General features: G+C 46.9%; 2 protein-coding genes across 2 annotated transcripts in view; one reads left to right on the top strand and one right to left on the bottom strand.

Moving 5' to 3' along the window:
- LOC147016596 (DNA topoisomerase I, mitochondrial-like) overlaps positions 1–19,184 on the top strand; it is a 104,712-nt gene that overhangs the window by 26,052 nt on the left and 59,476 nt on the right. The window contains exons 6-7 of the mRNA XM_085845411.1: positions 16,186–16,317; positions 16,729–16,813. Of these exons, the coding sequence (XP_085701537.1) occupies positions 16,186–16,317; positions 16,729–16,813 (217 nt within the window). The remainder of the gene's footprint in view (positions 1–16,185; positions 16,318–16,728; positions 16,814–19,184) is intronic.
- On the bottom strand, positions 5,375–9,329 carry LOC147016598 (uncharacterized). The gene is given in 3 exon segments (XM_085847698.1): positions 5,375–6,155; positions 6,157–6,871; positions 9,317–9,329. Coding segments are annotated over 3 exon segments (1,509 nt in total).

Genomic DNA, 19,184 nt, shown 5'->3' with positions numbered 1-19,184 from the left:
TATATATATATATATATATATATATATATATATATATATATATATATATATATATATATGTATATGTGTATATATATATGTATATATATATGTATATATATATATATGTATATGTATGTATGTATATATATATATATATATATATATATATATATATATATATATATATATATATATATAAATAAATATAATACAACTTAACTTACAAATTTACACTAACCATGGCCCAGGATCTCTGAACTCTACAGGAAAAAGGTAAAAGTCAACCAGCACACGGGCCGCTACTGCAGGCCCATGTTGTAGCTGCCAACAGGACAGTCCTTGCAACTCTTGTGACGATCCCGGCGCAAATGGAAATGAACAGGGGGTGGGGGCAAATCAAAACAGAACCGGGGGGCAAACTGATGAACATCATCAAAAAAATGATGATGATGAGGAACCAGTTGGCATGGCATGGCAAAGGTGGCAGGCACACACAGCCTGCAGAACCAGGCCGCCGCAGGCGAACACAGCCGGCGGACGATCCGACCGGCACAGGCCTTGAAGCAACACAGCTGCTGACGATTTGGCCGGTACAGGCCTCGCAGCAAAACCACAGCCAGCAGACAAAGTTGGCCAACCTCTCGCTGTGCATTGCAGGTCGCTGGAGGGAGTGCGGTGGTGCTGGCCACACAGAAGGCGGGCTCGGACCCACCTACCTGTCTCCCTCCCACCTATCGCCTTTGCCTGTCACTGTCCATACCCACTCCCTTAATTTGTAAAACCCAATTTAGCGCCAACTTATTTTTTTTGTTTTTATTTTTACTCTTCCCCACTATAATCCATCCCCTAACCCCCTTTAACGTCATTGTTCGGCAAACATATCTCGTCATCTAGCCTACTCCCAACCCCTACGTTCCCTTTCTAGAGGGGAATTGGGGAGGGCTGGAGTCCTGCGTCGAGGCCCAACTCAAGCCTCAGGATGGCCTCCTCGGAGTTCAGCGATCTACTCAGAGTGGGTCCAGCGGCCCAAAACTAGAGCGAAGGGATGGATGGTGCGGAGGGGTACACTTCCTATCTACCCTAACCATTTAACTTTTAAACTACCCTGGGGCTTTCAACAAGTGCCTCTCGCTTAAAGTCTTGGTTCCAACAACCAGGATTCCTGGCGCCTGTGTTGGTGTCCTCTCAAATTTCGGGCCATGCCCCCCAATTTTCCTCCCGTGCCCTCACACGGTCTCACGGCTGGGACGCGTGGCTCCCTTGGCAGGAACTACCCTCTGCCGATTCTCCAGCTATGGCACCCCCGGGCACTACACTGCCTGCGAGCCTACCAGCTCCCTAAACACCGGGGCGTGCCCTCCATGGCGACTCCCCTGAAACGCTCACGTGGCAGGCTGGCTTCCCGGGCCCCTTTCCGAGGGTCACCCGTGCCCATGACACTGCCCACGCGGCCAATGGCGCACCCGTGCCCACAACGCTATCCCGGCCCCCCATGGGCCCTTGGCCTACCACGGCCGACGAGCCCGGTGCCCGGGGTACTCACTCAGCGATACTCACCGTTTGTAGCCATGCTCCCAGCCCGTCAACAGGGCTCCTGCACCCCTCCAAATGGTTTCGAAACCAAAACAGGTTTCGAGCCTACTTCCCCACCAACAACAAAACGACCTCCATTTTCCAATTTGTCTAACCCAGATAACTCGCTCTACACAGACCCCGGGATCCCTTGGGTGGGAATCACTCCTCCCCCCAATCACTAATCGCACCATGCATACCACAATCACTCCATTCACTCAGACCCACTGGCCTCACTCACTCATCATGTATCCACCTCACAACTTTTCAACACATACATCGCTGAACTCAGCCATCCTGCTCACTACTTCCCCTAACTACCTCGTGCTCCCACGTCGTCCCTTAAACTAGTAGCACGTTCCTTTTAACTTTACGTAGCTAAACTACGTCCCCGCTACACATCCACAGTCTGTCTCTGTCTCCGAAATCCTCAAAAATCAATTTTCCCAAACTAAATCTCACTGAATCCCTCTAACTAATCCATTCCACATAATCCATGAGGACTTACCCCTGCCCCATGAAGTTGGTCGAACTAACACTAACCCCTCCCCCTAACTAGTGGTTATCCTGTGCCCCAGACAAGGGGGTCTTCCACCCCTTGCCTGGGAATCCTGTTCACCCAAAAGCGAGGCTTGCTTTCGTTAATTTTTTTTTCCAATTTTTGCGCAGCACCAGCGCGGCAACTCGCAGCTCGCGCACTTTGCACTTTGCCCGTGACGTCATGCACGTGTACCTCGTCCCGTCTTGGACGGCACCATCCGGCAGGGATTCACCCTCCTGCCGGATTCCGACCACACGTGCAGCCATGACGTCACTCTGCGCATCCCAAAAGCAAACCTCGCAGTTCGAGGGCTTCTCCACACGAACACATGTGCTCTGCTCGTCGGAGCTTCACAAACACGCTCGCGTGGAGAACCCATCCAGTCCAAATCCGTTACCAGCCTACCTTTTGTCCGTCGTGGGATCGGCAACATTCACCGCGCACGTTTCCGGACCGGGTTTCACTCCCGCAGCCGCGCACGCAGGGGTCTCGTGCGAGCAATGGCCCGAACCTCGCGCTCGCTGCCGTGCAAACCCGGCGCGGTCCCCATTATAACTACGGCCGCTACTCGGCCCTTGTCCCTCACATGTCGCCGTCTTCGTCTCCATTCCACACGCGCACTCCTGCGTGTTACGACGCTAACACACCATCCCATTACACTCACACCGGGAGACGCGGCTGCATGTTCACTCATGCCCACCGTCATCTCCCTTACGTACCGCTCTCTTACACACACTGTCTCTCTCACACGGACCCTCTCACTCACACCCAACCTTTCACTTGCACAGGGGGTCTCACTCACACCATGCGTGCTGGAAAGCACCCATCTCCGCACACTCGCAAACACACACACCTGCACAACCGCACTGGGGATTCGCGCCACCTCTAAGGGTCCCGGGGTCTCCATACCCCCCAAGCTGCTCGTGCACCTGTCCACAGCACTCGCCCCCTCGAACTTGCTTGACACGACCAAACCCACTTGGTCGCGATCAGCTTCAAGGGAGAATAGCGTCTCCCTACGTTCCCGAAGGAGGCGATCCAGCTGCTCGCACCGGGTCCCTAAACAGTCCGCCAGCTCCCCCTCATGGTCCTCCACTACCTCAATGTATGTGTGCTCATCCCCAACTTTGTCCAATTCACCCTCTATTTCCCGTGTCTCTGTACATTTTCTCTCCTTGGTCCTTTTTTAGGTCATCTCTTCGAGCATGACCTCATAATATTGGTGTTGAGAGGAGAGGTGACAATCCGTCCGTCCGTTCACAATGAAGTTGAAGCGGGAGATCTGGTCATTAGTGATCCTGATAGAGGTCAATGAGACGTACACGATGGTATGACTTTCAAGGTCACCGAAGGTCAAGGTCACGAGGCCTTTGAAGTTGCGAAAATGACGATTTTCAAATTCTATCTCCTCCGCCATTTCTCAAGCGATCTTGGATTTGATTGTTAGTCCGGCAGATATGTGAAAAAAATGTGCCTTTAGTGATACAAGCATGAAATTTGGCACACTGCTAGGGCAGTATCTTACAAAGATTTTTGGATATAGGGACATTCCAGATTCTTCCCAGAGCCAAAATGGCGGCCATGTTACAAAATAGCCGATTTTGTGTTGTACAAGGAGGATACATGTGGATACAACTATATTTAAGAAGCATACCAGTGGTTTTATTTAACTAAATATAGATTCTAGCAAATAAGAAATAGCAAATAAAGGTGACAAAGCGTGAATAAACCATTTATTTGGTCATTTTTTGGTGCATTTTTGCACTTTTGGACGGTTTTCTACAACAAACTCTTCAAAAAACTGTTATCAAGCACCATGGAATGACTGTTGTTCATTTAACACTCTTGAACTCAGAGGAAGTGCTTCTGTTTGATCCTAACATCAACTTACAGAGTCAAAATTATACAGTGGAACCTCTAGATCCAGGTAACAGAGTCGACTATGATGCATGGATACATGTGTACATGTTACATAATTATCATCTGTGATCTCTCTTGTCCCAGTTCTACTCTCTTGTACACTCCCCACCACAGTGACATAGAGCTGTGCACTGGAGTGCAGCCTTGACACACTTGCACTGTCCTCTGCATCCCTTTTTGCAGCCACACCTTAGTAGTTGCCGACATGCCTCAGTTGCCTCTGGGAGGGTTGTCCAGTATATGTCCCAGCCATTATCGGTGTGAACCAACCCCCAGTCACTGGGCGATGGGAGCTCTGGTGTGGACACCATCATCTGGCCCCAACAGTAGCCGGCTTGGTAGGTAGCTCTCTTGATGTGCTGTTTCAGGGCTTCACGAGTTGGTGGGAAAGCATCTATTGATCTGCCATTCTGGGTGAACAGATGCTTGCGACACTCATTGACATGTTCCTGGCTACTGGTGCGATCATAGAGCACAACAACAAAACGCTCCAGTGCATCCATGTGGTCATCTACGGCTGAAGGAGTTGGCGTGGCAGCCAAGGCACAGAATGCTGCAGTGACATCAGTGACCTCATCACAGGATTTCCAGGTTTCCCATGCTTTTTTCTTCCCCCTGCCTCCGAAGCTTGAAACGGTGTCGCATCCAGTGAGGGCATGGAAGAATGGCAAACCTCGACACTTGTTCGGTCCCAGTGCCACAGACATCTCGTGAGCTGGCAAGAACCTGAAGTTCTTTCCTGTGCCAAAAGCAACCCAGAGCTCATCAATGTCCAGACGCCCAGCTGCTGTCACCGGAAGGACCACGACATCGGTGTCTACTGTACGGATCGACACTTTGCTGTATCCCTGCCTCACAGCGTCTTCAGCATGGAATAGCATTCTTGTGTCAGCCTCTTCATGGCTACAAGGGGCAAGACCAGCAACATCTCTGGCCTGCGTTCAAACCACATCTTTGTGGTGGGTGCTGATGACTTGTTTGTCTGTCTGTTGTTGCTACTCTGGTGGCTAGGAAGTCAAACAACTCCATCTTGTTCTCATCTGTGCGAAGAAAGGTCTGCCAGTTTCCAGGAATGGAACTAGATGGCTCGACTCGTCTCCTGATGCCTTTGCCTCGCTTCTTCCTAGTGTCTGCCTTCAAACTGTCTGTGAGGTATTCATCCCAGACAATATCCATCCTGCTTGTATGCTGCAGCTGAGATGTGATGTATGGCAAGAATACTTCTGATGCATACTCGTTGAAGGTCTTTGCTGTGCCAGGTGGCAGCATACTGATGATCGCTGCACCATCAAGGATGATGACTTCAACTGCTGGACTAGCAGCAGCAGCAGCATTCTCCTGTGGAGGGACCAGATCTTCTCAGCAGCCAACCATATCAGACTTTGTTCCAAGTCTCATCTTGCCCATGTGTGACAGTGCAGGGGGACATGCTTGGTTCTCATGTGCGAAGAACTCATCAAGATTTCCATCACGTATCTGGGACGCAATGAACAACCTGGAGAACTGGGAGCAGTCGTTCTTCAGAGATGAAACCTGCAGCTGTGCTCTTGACTTCTCTCTGACTGTAGGTCGGCTGAACAGAGGGAGGTTGTTTCTCTTGATTGGGTCGGTGATGGGCTTTGTCTGGTTGATAAGTCTCTCATGGACATAGGAGTCATGCGGTTCTTGTCCCAGCTTCTCGATCTGGCGTACAGTATTGATAACTGCTGGGTCTGCCAGGTCTCTGCTGTCTAGCACCAGGAGATCCTTGCTGTCATCACAAAATGGGTTGCCCATCTCCCCCATGACTTGAGTGAGTGAACGCGCATCTCTATCAAAGGCTACCTGTGTGTGCTTGGTCTGCTCGTGGTGTTTGTGAACAGCCTTCTTGGTCTCTGATGTGGCCTGGAACTCAGCGATCACTCTGGCCATCTCTGGACCAGACACCATCCAGCGGCGTAATGCAGCGGGATTCTCTGTCAGTCCTTCAGCTCCTCCGTCACCCTTAACTAATGCGTTATTCTGCTCGTGGGCTTGGTCGATGGCCATCGCAGAAAACGCATGAGTGGTCTTCTTTACTGTGAAGTTGCCGGCAAGAAACTGCGTGTATACACTTGCATGTTTGGCCGCCAGTGTCACCATGTCGCGCAGGTGAACTGGTATGACCCAAGGCGAAGAATCAGGGGACAATCTTGCTCAGGGCATCAATGTATAGCAGGAAGTTCCCTTCACGGACCGATCTGACGTAGATTAGGACAGTGAGTTCCAACTGTAGAATGATCCACCAGAAGTGGAACTGCGGACTGGCTTGCACACGTTCAGCACACCAGTCTTCTAGATCCTGTCCCTCATCTGCTCCTTGGCTGAAGGCTTTCTGTAGGAGAAGATAGAGGCTACTGGCTGTGACCTGGTGAGCTCGCCGAGTGCGTGTAACATGGGCAGCCTTCAGGAAGGAATCAGCAGTACCAGTTGTAGCAACTCCTGCCTGCACCAGAGCTCCTGTCCACCCACTGCTATCCAGAAGATCACCTAGAGTTTTCAGTGCAGCCATCTCAATGTGGAATCCACCAAATAGGATGACGAAGTGATCTTCTCCATGTATTTCTGGCCATCTCCACTGGATCTGTTTGACGAGTGCGTACAGTGGCTGATCGACTGTGAGGACTGGGATGTGACCAGGGTTCAGAATCTCAACTGCTGTCTTGATGACGTCCATGGAGTGACGAATCATAGCCACGGACTTGGCCTGGTCGTAGAAGAGAGGCAGCAATGAGGTGAGGGTCACGCCACACTCTGGTTCCTCTGGAATGGACTGCTTGCTGGCATGATATGCAGCCCATGACACAGTCTCGTCTCCCTGTAGTGGTGTGTCTGATGCTACACCGTAGATGCATTTTTTAGTCAAATATGAAGTAGATAATGAAGCATGTGCATACTAGTTGATAATAATCATATTATACTCACTACATTGTGTTTTGCACCAAGCACATATGACTTTGCTGACCTTATAGGCAGAATTTGTTATTCGTGGCAGCCATTTTGTAAAATGGCCACCATTTTGACCCTTGGGGTAATCTGGAATGTCCCTATATCCAAAATGTTTCCTAAGGGTATGCTATAACTGTGTACCAAATTTCATGCTTTTATCATCAGGCACAAAACTACCAGAATATTTCACATATCTGCCAGACGATGTAGCAAATAAATCTATGGGACAATATCTAAATTTTGATCGGGCCGGGTTTTCGATATTCGCTTTCGTTTTCGTGTCACGTGACTTCAAAGTTGGCAAAAAATGCAAATCCTACATTTCTCAAGCAATCTTGAATTTGATTTCGCAATATGAATCTATGGGCAAATATCTAAATTTGGTTGGGCCGGATTTTCGATATTCGCTTTCGTTTTTGCGTCACGTGACTTCAAAGTTTGCAAAAACTGCCCTACCTCCAGGAGGCTATATATTTTCTCTCGCAGAGATGACCGTCACTCCCGCACGGGGGTAATTTTTCTGTTTCTTCCTGGTTCCATTTTCCTTCCCATTGGAGTCGTTCTTCCTCTCTGAGCCCCATTTGCTGTTCGTTCTCCCTCCGGAGTTTTTCCATCTCTCTGGACTTCAATTTTACTCTCTCCTTGAGTTCATTAATTTCAACCTCATTTTGTTTTTGTTTTCCACAGTCTCTCACGTTCTTTATTCTCCAATCTCATCGTTTCTTTCAATTGGCTCATCTCCTTCCTGTGTTTCATTCACTGTTCTCTCACGACTCTTCCTTGTTTCCTCTCCTGTCCTTCCTTCTCCAGTTTCGTGGTTTGCTTCATTTGGTTAATCTCCTTTTTGTGTTTCATTTGCTGCTTTCTCATTACTCTTCCTTGTTTCCTCTCCTGTCCTTCCTTCTCCAGTTTCATGGTTTGCTTCATTTGGTTAATCTCCTTTTTGTGTTTCATTTGCTGCTTTCTCATTACTCTTCCTTGTTTCCTCTCCTGTCCTTCCTTCTCCAGTTTCATGGTTTGCTGCTCTTTCTCTATCTCCTCGTACTCCAGCCTTGCCTTTTCTTCCAATTGCTCAATCTCGGCTTCATGTTCTTTTTGTTTTCTATCCCATTGTTCCCCTCATTCTTCATTCTGTAATCTCGTTATTTCTTTCAACTGACTGACTTTCTCCTGTCTCATTCCTTGTTCTTTGTATTTCCTATTCCACTGTCTTCCTTATTCCTCATTCTGCAATCTTGTTATTTCCTTCAATTGGCTGACTTCCTTCTCCTGTCTCAATCTTTGTTCTTTCAGTATTCTTTCTTGTTCCTCATTCTGCAATCTCGTGGTTTCCTTCCATTGGCCGATTTCCTTCTTCTGTCTCATTCGTTCTTCCATCATTACTCTTTCTTGCATCTCATTCTTTAATCTGGCCTTCGCTTCCAGCTGTTCGATCTGTACAGTGTGGTTCCTTAACGTTTCATTCTCTGCTGTCGTTCTTTCTTCTCTCACCATCCTCAACTCATTTTGTAATTCCGTCTCTTTGTCCTGGTGTTTCCGTAACTCAGAAGCTTTCTTTTCCAATTCCTTTCTCATTTCCGCACACTCCGACCTTGCTTTGGCTTCTCATTGTTCGATCTGCTCAGTGTGGTCCCTCAACATCTCATTCTCTGTCTCCGTTCTTTCCTCTCTCAACATCTCCAGCTCGTTTTGTAATTCCGTCTTTGTTCTGGTGTTTCCGTAACTCAGAAATTTTTTCCCATTTTTCCTTTCTGGCCTCATCACCTCTTTTGCCTTCTTCCTTCCACAATTCGTTCATTTCATCATACTCCAAACCTTGCCTCTTCTTTCAATTGTTTCTGATATTCCTGTTCTCTTTTTACCTTCTCCTCCAGTTGCTTTACCGACAAATTGTTTCCGTTTTTTGCTCCTCTATTCTTATCTTCAGTTCGCTCTCGGCTTGTTCCCACTTATGGATAGTCAACTCTATTTTCCCCACTTTTCCCTCTAGTTCTTTGAACTGTCTTGACTTCTCCAATAGTTCTTTCTTTAATTATTTTACTTCCAGATCGTGTTCCCGTTTTTTCTTTTCGAGCTCGGTTGTCCATTCTTCCTCCCATTGTTTCCGAAGCCCGCCAATGTCCGCCTGCCTCGCCTGCCATGCCGACGTGGTTTGAAACGGTTGTTGGGAGCACTCGCCTCGTGTCGTGCCATTCGCCGCGCTATAAATAGCCGCTCGCTCCGTGCTGCGCTGAGGTGCGATCGTGCCGCCATTATGCGACTCAGTTTGCCGGTAAAGTCCGTTCTCAGAATATGGGGTTGAGCTTCCCCACGGATTAACATTACAAGAAGTACCATCCCAGGCCATGGATTCTATATTATTACACATATTTTTCATCTCCGGCACCCGCTCGCTTTGAAATGCCATCTTATTTCACGTAAGTGGATTAAATTTAAATTGCTCGTAATTTGGAGGGAATTGGGGATCGCTCCACTCACCCCTGAACCGATTCCCGTGAATTTAGCTTGGAGGCGGGGTGGATTCGAATCTCACTCCCGGACACCAATGTTGTGAATTCGCGCCTCGCCGGCGTGCGAACGACCGCGTGTAACCAATAGCGGCCGCTTCGCCCACCGAACGTGCAATTCATTCATGACTTTCCGGATCAACGCCGAAAACGAGTCACGGGTGTGTTCCAAGCACACCACAACCTTGTCCGTACTTTACCCACGCGCTGCAGGGTCCGATCGCCAAATAATCGATTTACCTAATTATTTGCGCGGGTAGATTACCGAGAGATTGTACCATGCCACAGGTCGGCCCCGGACACGAACCGCTTAAGCGGTTCGTTCCGTGCTGCAGGGATAACCGAGCGGAGTTATCGTCGACCTTGACGGTTCAGATTAATTACCAGCTGTTAAAACCCACTATTAATACCTTACGTGATGCAAGATTGAGATTCAAACAAAGGAAAGGACGCAGCGAAACGGGGAACAGTTGGACAAGCACATTTATTCACGGAAGCACAGAAGGCACTATATTACAGTAAAACAAAGGAACAAAAGCAATACATGAATACGTTTATGCAAAGAAAAACACAAGCAAAGAACCAACGCAGATCGACAACCAAATAAGGCAATTCACGCGGCAACACTTAAAACAGTTCTACTTCTCAAGACTGGCGCCACCCACAGACATTTACACAAAACCCCAAAAGAAAAGGAAGTCGCGACTTCCCTGAGCGCGTCGTCCAGCCCTTGGCGACCGCAACTCCAAGTCCCTCCGGCGTGGTCCACTGGGCTCGTGCCTTGCGCCTGCACGTGTCGTCCGCCCGACAGTTCGGACGGAGTTCTGGGGGAATGGGCCGGGTTTTCGCCGCTATCTCGGTGCGGACGGGGGGGGAGGGGAGGGGAATGGCAGGCGCTCCGTCCCACTAGCGGGGTCTCGGGACTGCACCGACTCCGACCGACCCTCCGACCAGGAACAATCACCAGGGACTAGGTTCGATGACCCGTGGCAATTCGAGGACCTGCACCAATTCGACGACCTTCACCCGACCACGACCAGACTCGAACGAATGAACAGAACCTCAACCTCTTCCTCCGAACGAACGAACCATAAGCAGGGACTCTCCAACAACTCTCGACAATTCTCATTCAGGGACAACCGACAACCGACTCTCCACGCCCACGCCTTTTGTAGGGTCGGGCTCCACCCTTTGCTCCGCCCCACGCTCCACCCCGTTCTTGGCTCCTCCTTCCTTCGAGACGCTTCCAGAAAATGCCTCGAAGGGGGGCGTTCCTCTCCCCCAGCCGCGTCACACCGCGCATCCGCCAATCGGGAGAGGACGCGCCACCCCTCCCCCTTTCTCACTCAGTACGACGAGGGAAGGAAGATTCGGGCGGGAGATCTTGGCGGGAGATATTTGGGTGGGAGATGCCCCTTCGCACCCTTGTTGCTGCTACCACTCCACTCCTTTCATCCGTCCCGCGGAGATCATGACCGCACGGTGCTCGTTGAATGGCGAGTGGTGAAGATGGTGGTAGCGTAGTTGTGGAAGGTGGTGTCGTGGTGTGAATGGCGTGATTGTTGGCGTCGTGTCGTGAATGGCGTGATCGTTGAGATGTTGGTTGTGGCGATGTTCGTTGTTCTTGCACCAAAATAACGACAGCAAAAGAAAAACGACTATCTCAGTCACAGCCCGAATGAATCACACATATTCCCTCTAAACAACGGGTTTGGGCTAACTACACATGAACTTATCGATATATCTCACCTGAGGACCCTTTATGGTGTATTGCGAATTTCCACAGCCGTAACAATATATATATATATATATATATATATATATATATATATATATATATATATATATATATATATATCCCTACCGGTGTGTGCCCCGGTTAGAATAGGTACACTGTTTCCCTGCGTGTCGTAAGAAGCGACTAAAAGGGTTGGCATCATGAAGAGCATCCGGCCATAAAAACATCGCCTAAAAAGGAAACCATGATGAGTACAACTTATGGGCAGGGTACAGCCCGAAGTACCTCGTGGGGGTCCTCACCCCCTCTCATTAAAACTCAAGGTGGGGAACCCGATCTAAGCAAGGAAGGAAATTTTTCCATTTATGATGACCAATCGTTTGATGCCCCACATGGAGATTGGTTTCTGCGGTTTGGTACATGGAATGTAGGGACAATGACAGGGAGATCATGAGATGTGGTTGAAACATTGGTCAGAAGAAGAGTAGACATATGTTGTGTGCAGGAGATATGATGGAAGGGAAGTGGTGCGAGAATGGTGAAGGGTAGGCAAGGACAGAAGTATAAGTTTATGTGGCAAGGGTGCCCGTAAGGCGTGCATGGTGTTGGTTGTCATGTTTTCTGAGGAGTTTGTAGACAATGTAGTGAGTGAGTGAAAGGTTTATGATGGTGAGAAGCGTGATCGGAAAGCTCTTAGTGAACGTCATCTCGGGATATGTCTCGCAGGTCGGTCGAAGCGATGAAGAGAAGAACATGTTTTGGTGTGCGATGGAGAAGTTGATGGAGAATGTGAAAGATGAGGAAATTGTTGTGGTAGGAGGAGACTTGAATGGACATGTGGGAAGGAGTACAGACGGTTTTGAGGGAGTGGTTGGATGTCAATGAAAGATAGTCTATTGGGAGCCGTTGGTGAGTTGTGTGGATGGACAAAAGGACCACCGAGGTACTTGGAAACATGGTCGTGGGGTGATGAAGTTGGAAAGACGATTGAAGAGAAGAGGAAGAAGTTCAAGGAATAACAAAAGGTGAAGGGTACGGTGGTAGAAGAGGCGCAGCGCATGAAAGTTATAAGGTAGCCAAGAAGGCTGCAAAGAAAGAGGTAGCAAAGGTGCAGGAGGCTTATAGGAAAATGTTCGGAGAACGCTTGGATTTGGAAGAGGGTCAGAGAGCGGTATTCAGGATTGCAAAGCAGATAGCGAGAGAGAGGTTTGATGTGCCGGGGGTGAGTTGCTTGAAGGATGAAGTGGGACAAATCGTTGTGGACTCAGATGGAATTAAAGGGAGATGGAAGAGATATATGGAAAGGCTGTTGAATGTAGAAAATGAATGGGATAGCAACATCGAGTAACCCAGTTTTAGGACCAGCAGAGAAGATAACTGAGAAGGAAGTTGAGGAAGCTATAAGAGCAATGAAGAGTAGAAAAGCAGGAGGGCCGACGGGAGTTGTGGGAGATATGTTGAAGGCAGCGGGAAGTTGGGGTGTGAAGGAAATGATCGAGATCTGTAATCTGGTGGTGAAAGAAGGCCGCATTCCAGTGGATTGGGAACCGAGTACGCTTGTCCATTTGTACAAGGGGAAAGGTGACCCTCTGGACTGTGGCTCCTATAGAGCAATAAAGTTATTGGAGCATGGAATGAAGGTATTGGAGAAGAGGATAAGGAAGAAGGTGAAGATTGACGAAATGCAGTTTGGATTTATGCCAGGAAGAGGAACGACAGATGCGATTTTTATCCCCCGCCGCGTGGCGGAACGGGGATATTGTTATCACCCGGGTCGTCCGTCCGGCTGTCCGTCCATCCGTCCGTCCGGCTGGCTGGGCGTCAACATTTATAGCTGTGAGTGCGATAACTCATCAACTGTTCGCCATATCGATTTGAAATTTGGGTCACACATGTACCACCTGAAAAGGAAGGACCCTATTGATTTTGGGCATGGTCAGACCCAAGATGGCCGACTGGGGCGGCCATCTTGAAAAATTTTTTTTCGCCATATCGATTTGAAATTTGGGTCACATGTACCACCTGAAAAGGAAGAACCCTATTGATTTTGGGCGTGGCCGGATCCAACATGGCCGACTGGGGCGGTCGTCCAGCTGGCTGGCTGGGCGTCAACATTTATGGCGTCAACATTGATAGCTGTGAGTGCAATAACTCAGAAAATGTTCGTCATATCGATTTGAAATTTGGGTCACACATGTACCACCTGAAAAGGAATAACCCTATTGATTTTGGGCGTGGCCAGATCCAAGATGGCCGACTGGGGCGGCCATCTTGAAAAAATGTTTTTTCGCCATATCGATTTGTAATTTGGGTCACACATGTACCACCTGAAAAGGAATAACCTTATTGATTTTGGGCGTAGCCAGATCCAAGATGGCCGACTGGGCGGCCATCTTGAAAAATATGGTTTTTGTCATAAATGGAAAACCACTTATTTAATTTCAATTATTTTTCAATGGTGGGGGATTCCCCATCTCTGATGGTATATTTATTGTAAAGCAGTTGCAGGAGAAGTACATGGAGAAGAGGAAGAAGCTTTTTTGGAGGGTTTGTTGATCTGGAGAAAGCTTTTGATAGGGTTCCACACGAAGTAATGACATGGGCATTGAGGAAGTTCGGAGTGGAGGAATGGTTGATCAGAGTAGTGATGGCAATGTACGAGAGAGCGCACACAGCTGTAAGGACGAAGGATGGGAACAGTGGTGAGTTTGAGGTGAAGGTGGGAGTGCATCAGGGGTCGGTACTAATTCCACTTCTATTTGTAGTTGTGATGGAGGTGCTGGCTCAGAGGGTGAAGGAGTGTTTTCCATGGGAGCTGCTGTATGCAGATGATCTGGTGTTGATTGCAGAGAGTGTGGATGGACTGAAGGAGAAGATGAACAAGTGGAAGGAATGTATGGAGGCAAAATGTTTGAAGGTGAATATCGGAAAGACGAAGGTGATGGCAAGTGGTAAAGCATGTGGTGAGGTGGAAAGGACTGGGAAGTGGCCCTGTGCTGTGTGCAGGAAGGGCGTCGGAGTGAACTCCATTCAGTCTACAATGTGTGCTGAATGGGTTCATTGAAAATGTAGTGGTGTGAGAGGGTCATTAACCAGTGTGGCAGCTACATTCAAGTGTAAGGTGTGCATAGAGGAAGCTGCAGATGAAGGAATTGTTGAGTTGGATGTTGGAGATGGCGTGAAGCTGTAAGGTGTGAAAACATTTAGCTATCTAGGAGACATGCTGAATGGAGAAAGTGGATCTGACTCGGCGACGGTTGCTGGAGTGAGATGTCCATGGAAGAAGTTTCGGGAACTGAGTGGCGTGCTTACTAAGAGGGGAGTGTCATTGAAGCTGAAGGGAAAGGTGTATGCTACATGTGTGAGGAGTACAATGACATGGGAGTGAGACACGGTTACTGAACATGGAGCAGCAACAAAGGCTGGAAAGGGTCGAAATGTGAATGGTTCGGTGGATGGTGCAGAGTATCGTTGAGAGAGAGGAAGACAAATGATGGGAATCAAGTCTGATTGATGTTGTGAAGAGAAACAGGTTGAGATGGTTCAGTCATGTGTTGAGGAAGGATGAAAGTGACTGGGTGAGAGGAGTGTTGGAAATGAATGTAGTAGAAAGTAGAGGACGGGGAAGACCGAAAAAAAAAATAAAATAAAATAAAAAAAACTTGGCTAAAGGTGGTGGAAGAAGAAATGTGGGCAAGGGGATTAAGAAGGGGAGATGCAGAAAATAGAGTAAAGTGGAGAAGGTTGTCATGGGGCCCGCAAGGCTAACCCCCGCTTTAGCAGGGAAAATGGCCTTTAAATGCTTGTTGTATACATATATATCCCACCGGTCTCATAAAACAAATTCACTTTACCACTTTATATCTATCCCATGGAATTTCCCAAAACCTGGGCTGAAATGGTTTTAGTATACAGTATGTAGGAGTGCGGTAATCAAGCAACACATTTATGTCACGGCATAGGGTGAAGAGATAACAGGTTTATTGGAAAGAGAAACACAGGATGGCACAAGTGGAAAATCCTGAGACGACAGATAGACAGACACGAATTAAGAAATAAATAAATACACCTTATGATGCCGTAAAACAGAATGCACTTGATAGAAAATATGACCAAAGGTGCTTCAAGCACACACTCAGGTCAGGAATGGGAGCATGTGCCGGAGTAGCACGTCGCTGTGTCCACTTTCCGCCAGTACTCCAGGGGCCTCTGTTTGGCCATCCCCATCTCCTTGAAATGCCGACGATGAACCTGCTGCAACCATGAGGCACGTGGGTTCTTTCAATCACAATGGGTGGCCCGGCAAGGTCTTTAAAGATACGGGGATGGAAACAGGCTCAAATGCGAGCAGGTCTCCCAGGAAAACAGCATATACCAGCCCACAGCCGTGGCACCCAGGGATGAAGAGGAGCGAATCAGGGTGAAGAGAAGAGAAGAGCGACTGAGGGCTGAGCAGGGAGAGTATGCCAGCGAGTCCCCAGCTCACTTCACTGACAAAAAAGGGCTTGTTCGAACTCTCCTCTGACTTCTGACGGCGTGGCCACTTTTATCACCTCCCCTGCAGCCCCACCCACAGTGTTCAAGCATTTCCTCGTCACCCCATCTTCACCTTGTCTGGGTCCCTTGTATAGGTCACAGAAAGGGCATGTACGAATTACACTTTCCTATCTCATCCCTTTGTCAATTATACTGCCTCTCATGGCATACATAAAACCAGGACAACCTCACTCAAATGTGTCCCTGGTTACAGACAATTCTAACCTATGCAAACACATGTATTACCCTAACTTAACATGGACCCAAATCATACCCCCCACCCCTCCACCATAATAGTTCTTATCATTGGTGGTGTGTGTTCTTTACCACAGTTTTTTATTTTTATTTTTTTTTTAGTTCACCACTGATGAAGAGTTGCATATTCGAAAATTTTGGTTAACCTTTCTATGTTCCCTCCACAGCCTTCCACACATCAAAAAGGAGATTTATGGCACGCACACTTTTGCTCCCATGGTGGTTCATGAAAATGCAATAAAGAAAGAACCAGTGATGCGACCAAAAGTTGACTCAGATGATGAGCCTCTCTCCAGCAAGTGAGATGTTATAGCCGTTTACATGTGTAATTTCTTCAAATTTCCATTCTATTGTTGGACTTGATAGTTGGAAACACACACATTTGGAACCCATTTATTCTTTGCTGTGGTTATTTTGAATGTTCTGACAGATTTCAGGCAATTGCTGTTTTAGATTTTCATGTGGAGCAGAAAGGTTGCTCTCGAGGGATGGTGGAGATAAAAATGATCCGTTTTATTATCGTTACATATGCTTTAACCACATGTCTTTAAAAAAAGTTGTAAAGGCAAACAGGAGGCAGAATATTTTAATTCTGCAGCAAATTATAGAATCCTGCAACATTGCCATGGTTATCCTATTATCCACAAGCACACATCATCAAGTGCAAAGCATTTATAGAGACTAAGGAGATTTGACTTACTTTATTGTAGATTGGAAATCATGAAAAAGGTGAAGCTGGAAAAACCACTGGAAAAACCACTGGAAAAAAAGGCAAAGAAAAGGAAAGCTGAAGATGTGAGTAATTGGTTAATCTTTTCATGTTCAATGTTGAAAGTCTGCATGAGGATTGTTTTTCTTTGTGGAGAACAATCAGCACCCGATTGTATACCAGAATACTATACAGTTTCCTCATCGATTACATCCTTTTTACCCCACGTTCACGATGTGATAAACAGGTTTCAGCAATTGCTACACTTTGTCTGTCTGCCTGTCTGTCTCTACAAACTACAGTTTATGATCGAGGAACAGCTTGAATTCAATTAAATATTATATATTGAACATGAATCGGGGGGGGGGGGGAAGAACCTGTAGTTTCGCATTATTTTGGCTTTGAATTTGTACCCATCGCCCGTGCGCAGAGAAGAGCGAGTGTTTAAAAAAAATAACAATTATTATTTAAAAATTTTTAGTCTGTCTGTCAGTCAAACAAAATTGAGAATCATTCAAAACAAGAAAACGAACTGTTTTTAAAGACGTCATGGACACAAACAACCGACACAAAGAACTGATGTAATATGTTAAAAAGGGGGTGTAAAAGACATTGAACCAAAGACGGTACACTTCCGGAACTGTTTTTTTTTTTTTCCTACAACCATTGCAATTTTCATTTAACTTCAATTGAATTGTACACTTTAACACTGTATAACACAAATCGCCTTTTTGGCATTTTCAAAAACCTTTTGTTTAGCAGTACCTGGACAAAATATTACAGGATTTTACATCATCTTCAGCAGTCAAATTTTTCGCTCACAGACCCTGCCCAAGTCCTTTTTAGGTCATCTCTTCGAGCATGACCTAATAATATGGGTGTCGATGTCCTTCGATCCGTCCGTCCGTCCGTTCACAATGAAGTTGAAGCGGGAGATCTGGTCATTAGTGATCCTGATAGAGGTCGATGAGACGTACACGATGGTATAACTTTAAAGGTCACCGAAGGTCAAGGTCAAGGTCACGAGGCCTTTGAAGTTGCGAAAATGACGATTTTCAAATGCTATCTCCTCCGCCATTTCTCAAGCAATCTTGAATTTGATTGTGGCATATGAATGTATGGGACAATATCTAAATTTGGTCAGGACGGATTTTCGAATTTCGCTTTCGTTTTCGCGTCACGTGACTTCAAAGTTTGCAAAAACTGCCCTACCTTCAGGAGGCTATATATTCTCTACTGGGCATGGTAAAAGTTAGTGAATGGTGTCATTGCATAGCAGCTGACCTTGTATATTATATATTTATACATTTTCCGCCGAAGGTGCAAAAGTTTCAAAACCCGAAATGTAAACGTCGGCATTTATTTTCAAAATATAATTTCGTGCACGCGTGCCAAAATGCCGAGTCATCTTTAACCAAACTGCACAGTTCGAGCTGCGCAGTGGAGCTACACAGTCGAGCTGCGCAGTCGAGCTGCGCAGTCGAGCTGCGCAGTCGAGCTGCGCAGTCGACCTGCACAGTAGTCTCTTCTTCTTTCGGCTGCTCCCGTTAGGGGTCACCACAGCGGATCATCCGTATGATCCGCATAGTGATTTGTCACTGCACAGTAGATATGATCGAGCTGCACAGTAGTCTTCGGTCATAACTGAACATTGAGAACTTGTGGTATTATTTCTCGCAGAGATGACCGTCACTCCTGCACGGGGGTAATTTTTTTTCTCAAGACTGTGTGGGGTAATGTGTTCTTTGTACTCTATTTATCTTGCGAGATTTCTGAAATCCGACAATGTGTGTACCACTTACAATGTCGAGCAAAATCGTCTGCGAAGTATGCAAAATATCTGTGCCCATGGAACTCATTTCATTTTTACTGTTAGACAAAGTAAATGGAGTTAAAAACTCATTCCTCCGACTTGTTTTCTTGTCAATTAGTTTGTCTTCTTCTTCCTCTCACTATGTGTGTATACACATGCAGTGGGGAGAACAAGTATTTGATACACTGCTGATTTTGCAGGTTTTCCCACTTACAAAGCACATAGAGGTCTGTAATTTTTATCATAGGTACACTTCATCTGTGAAAGACGGAATCTAAAACAAAAATCCTGAAAATCACATTGTATGGTTTTTAAATAATTAATTTGCATTTTATTGCATGAAATAAATATTTGATCACCTACCAACCAGTAAGAATTCTGGCTCTCACAGACCTGTTAGTTTTGTCTTTAAGGAGCCCTCCCATTCTCCACTCATTACCTGTATTAACTGCACCTGTTTGAACTCGTTATCTGCATAAAAGACAGCTGTCCACACTCAATCAATCAGACTCCAACCTCTCCACAATGGGCAGGACCAGAGAGCTGTCTAAGGACATCAGGGACAAAATTATAGACTTGCACAAGGCTGGGAAGGGCTACAGGACAATAGGCAAGCAGATTGGTGAGAAGGCAACAACTGTTGG

This window comes from Eptatretus burgeri, chromosome 11 (genome assembly GCF_056783735.1).
Source record: "Eptatretus burgeri isolate ZD-2024b chromosome 11, Ebu_testis_v1, whole genome shotgun sequence".
Lineage (NCBI taxonomy): Eukaryota > Metazoa > Chordata > Myxini > Myxiniformes > Myxinidae > Eptatretus > Eptatretus burgeri.
This window is presented reverse-complemented; position numbering and strand designations above follow the sequence as displayed.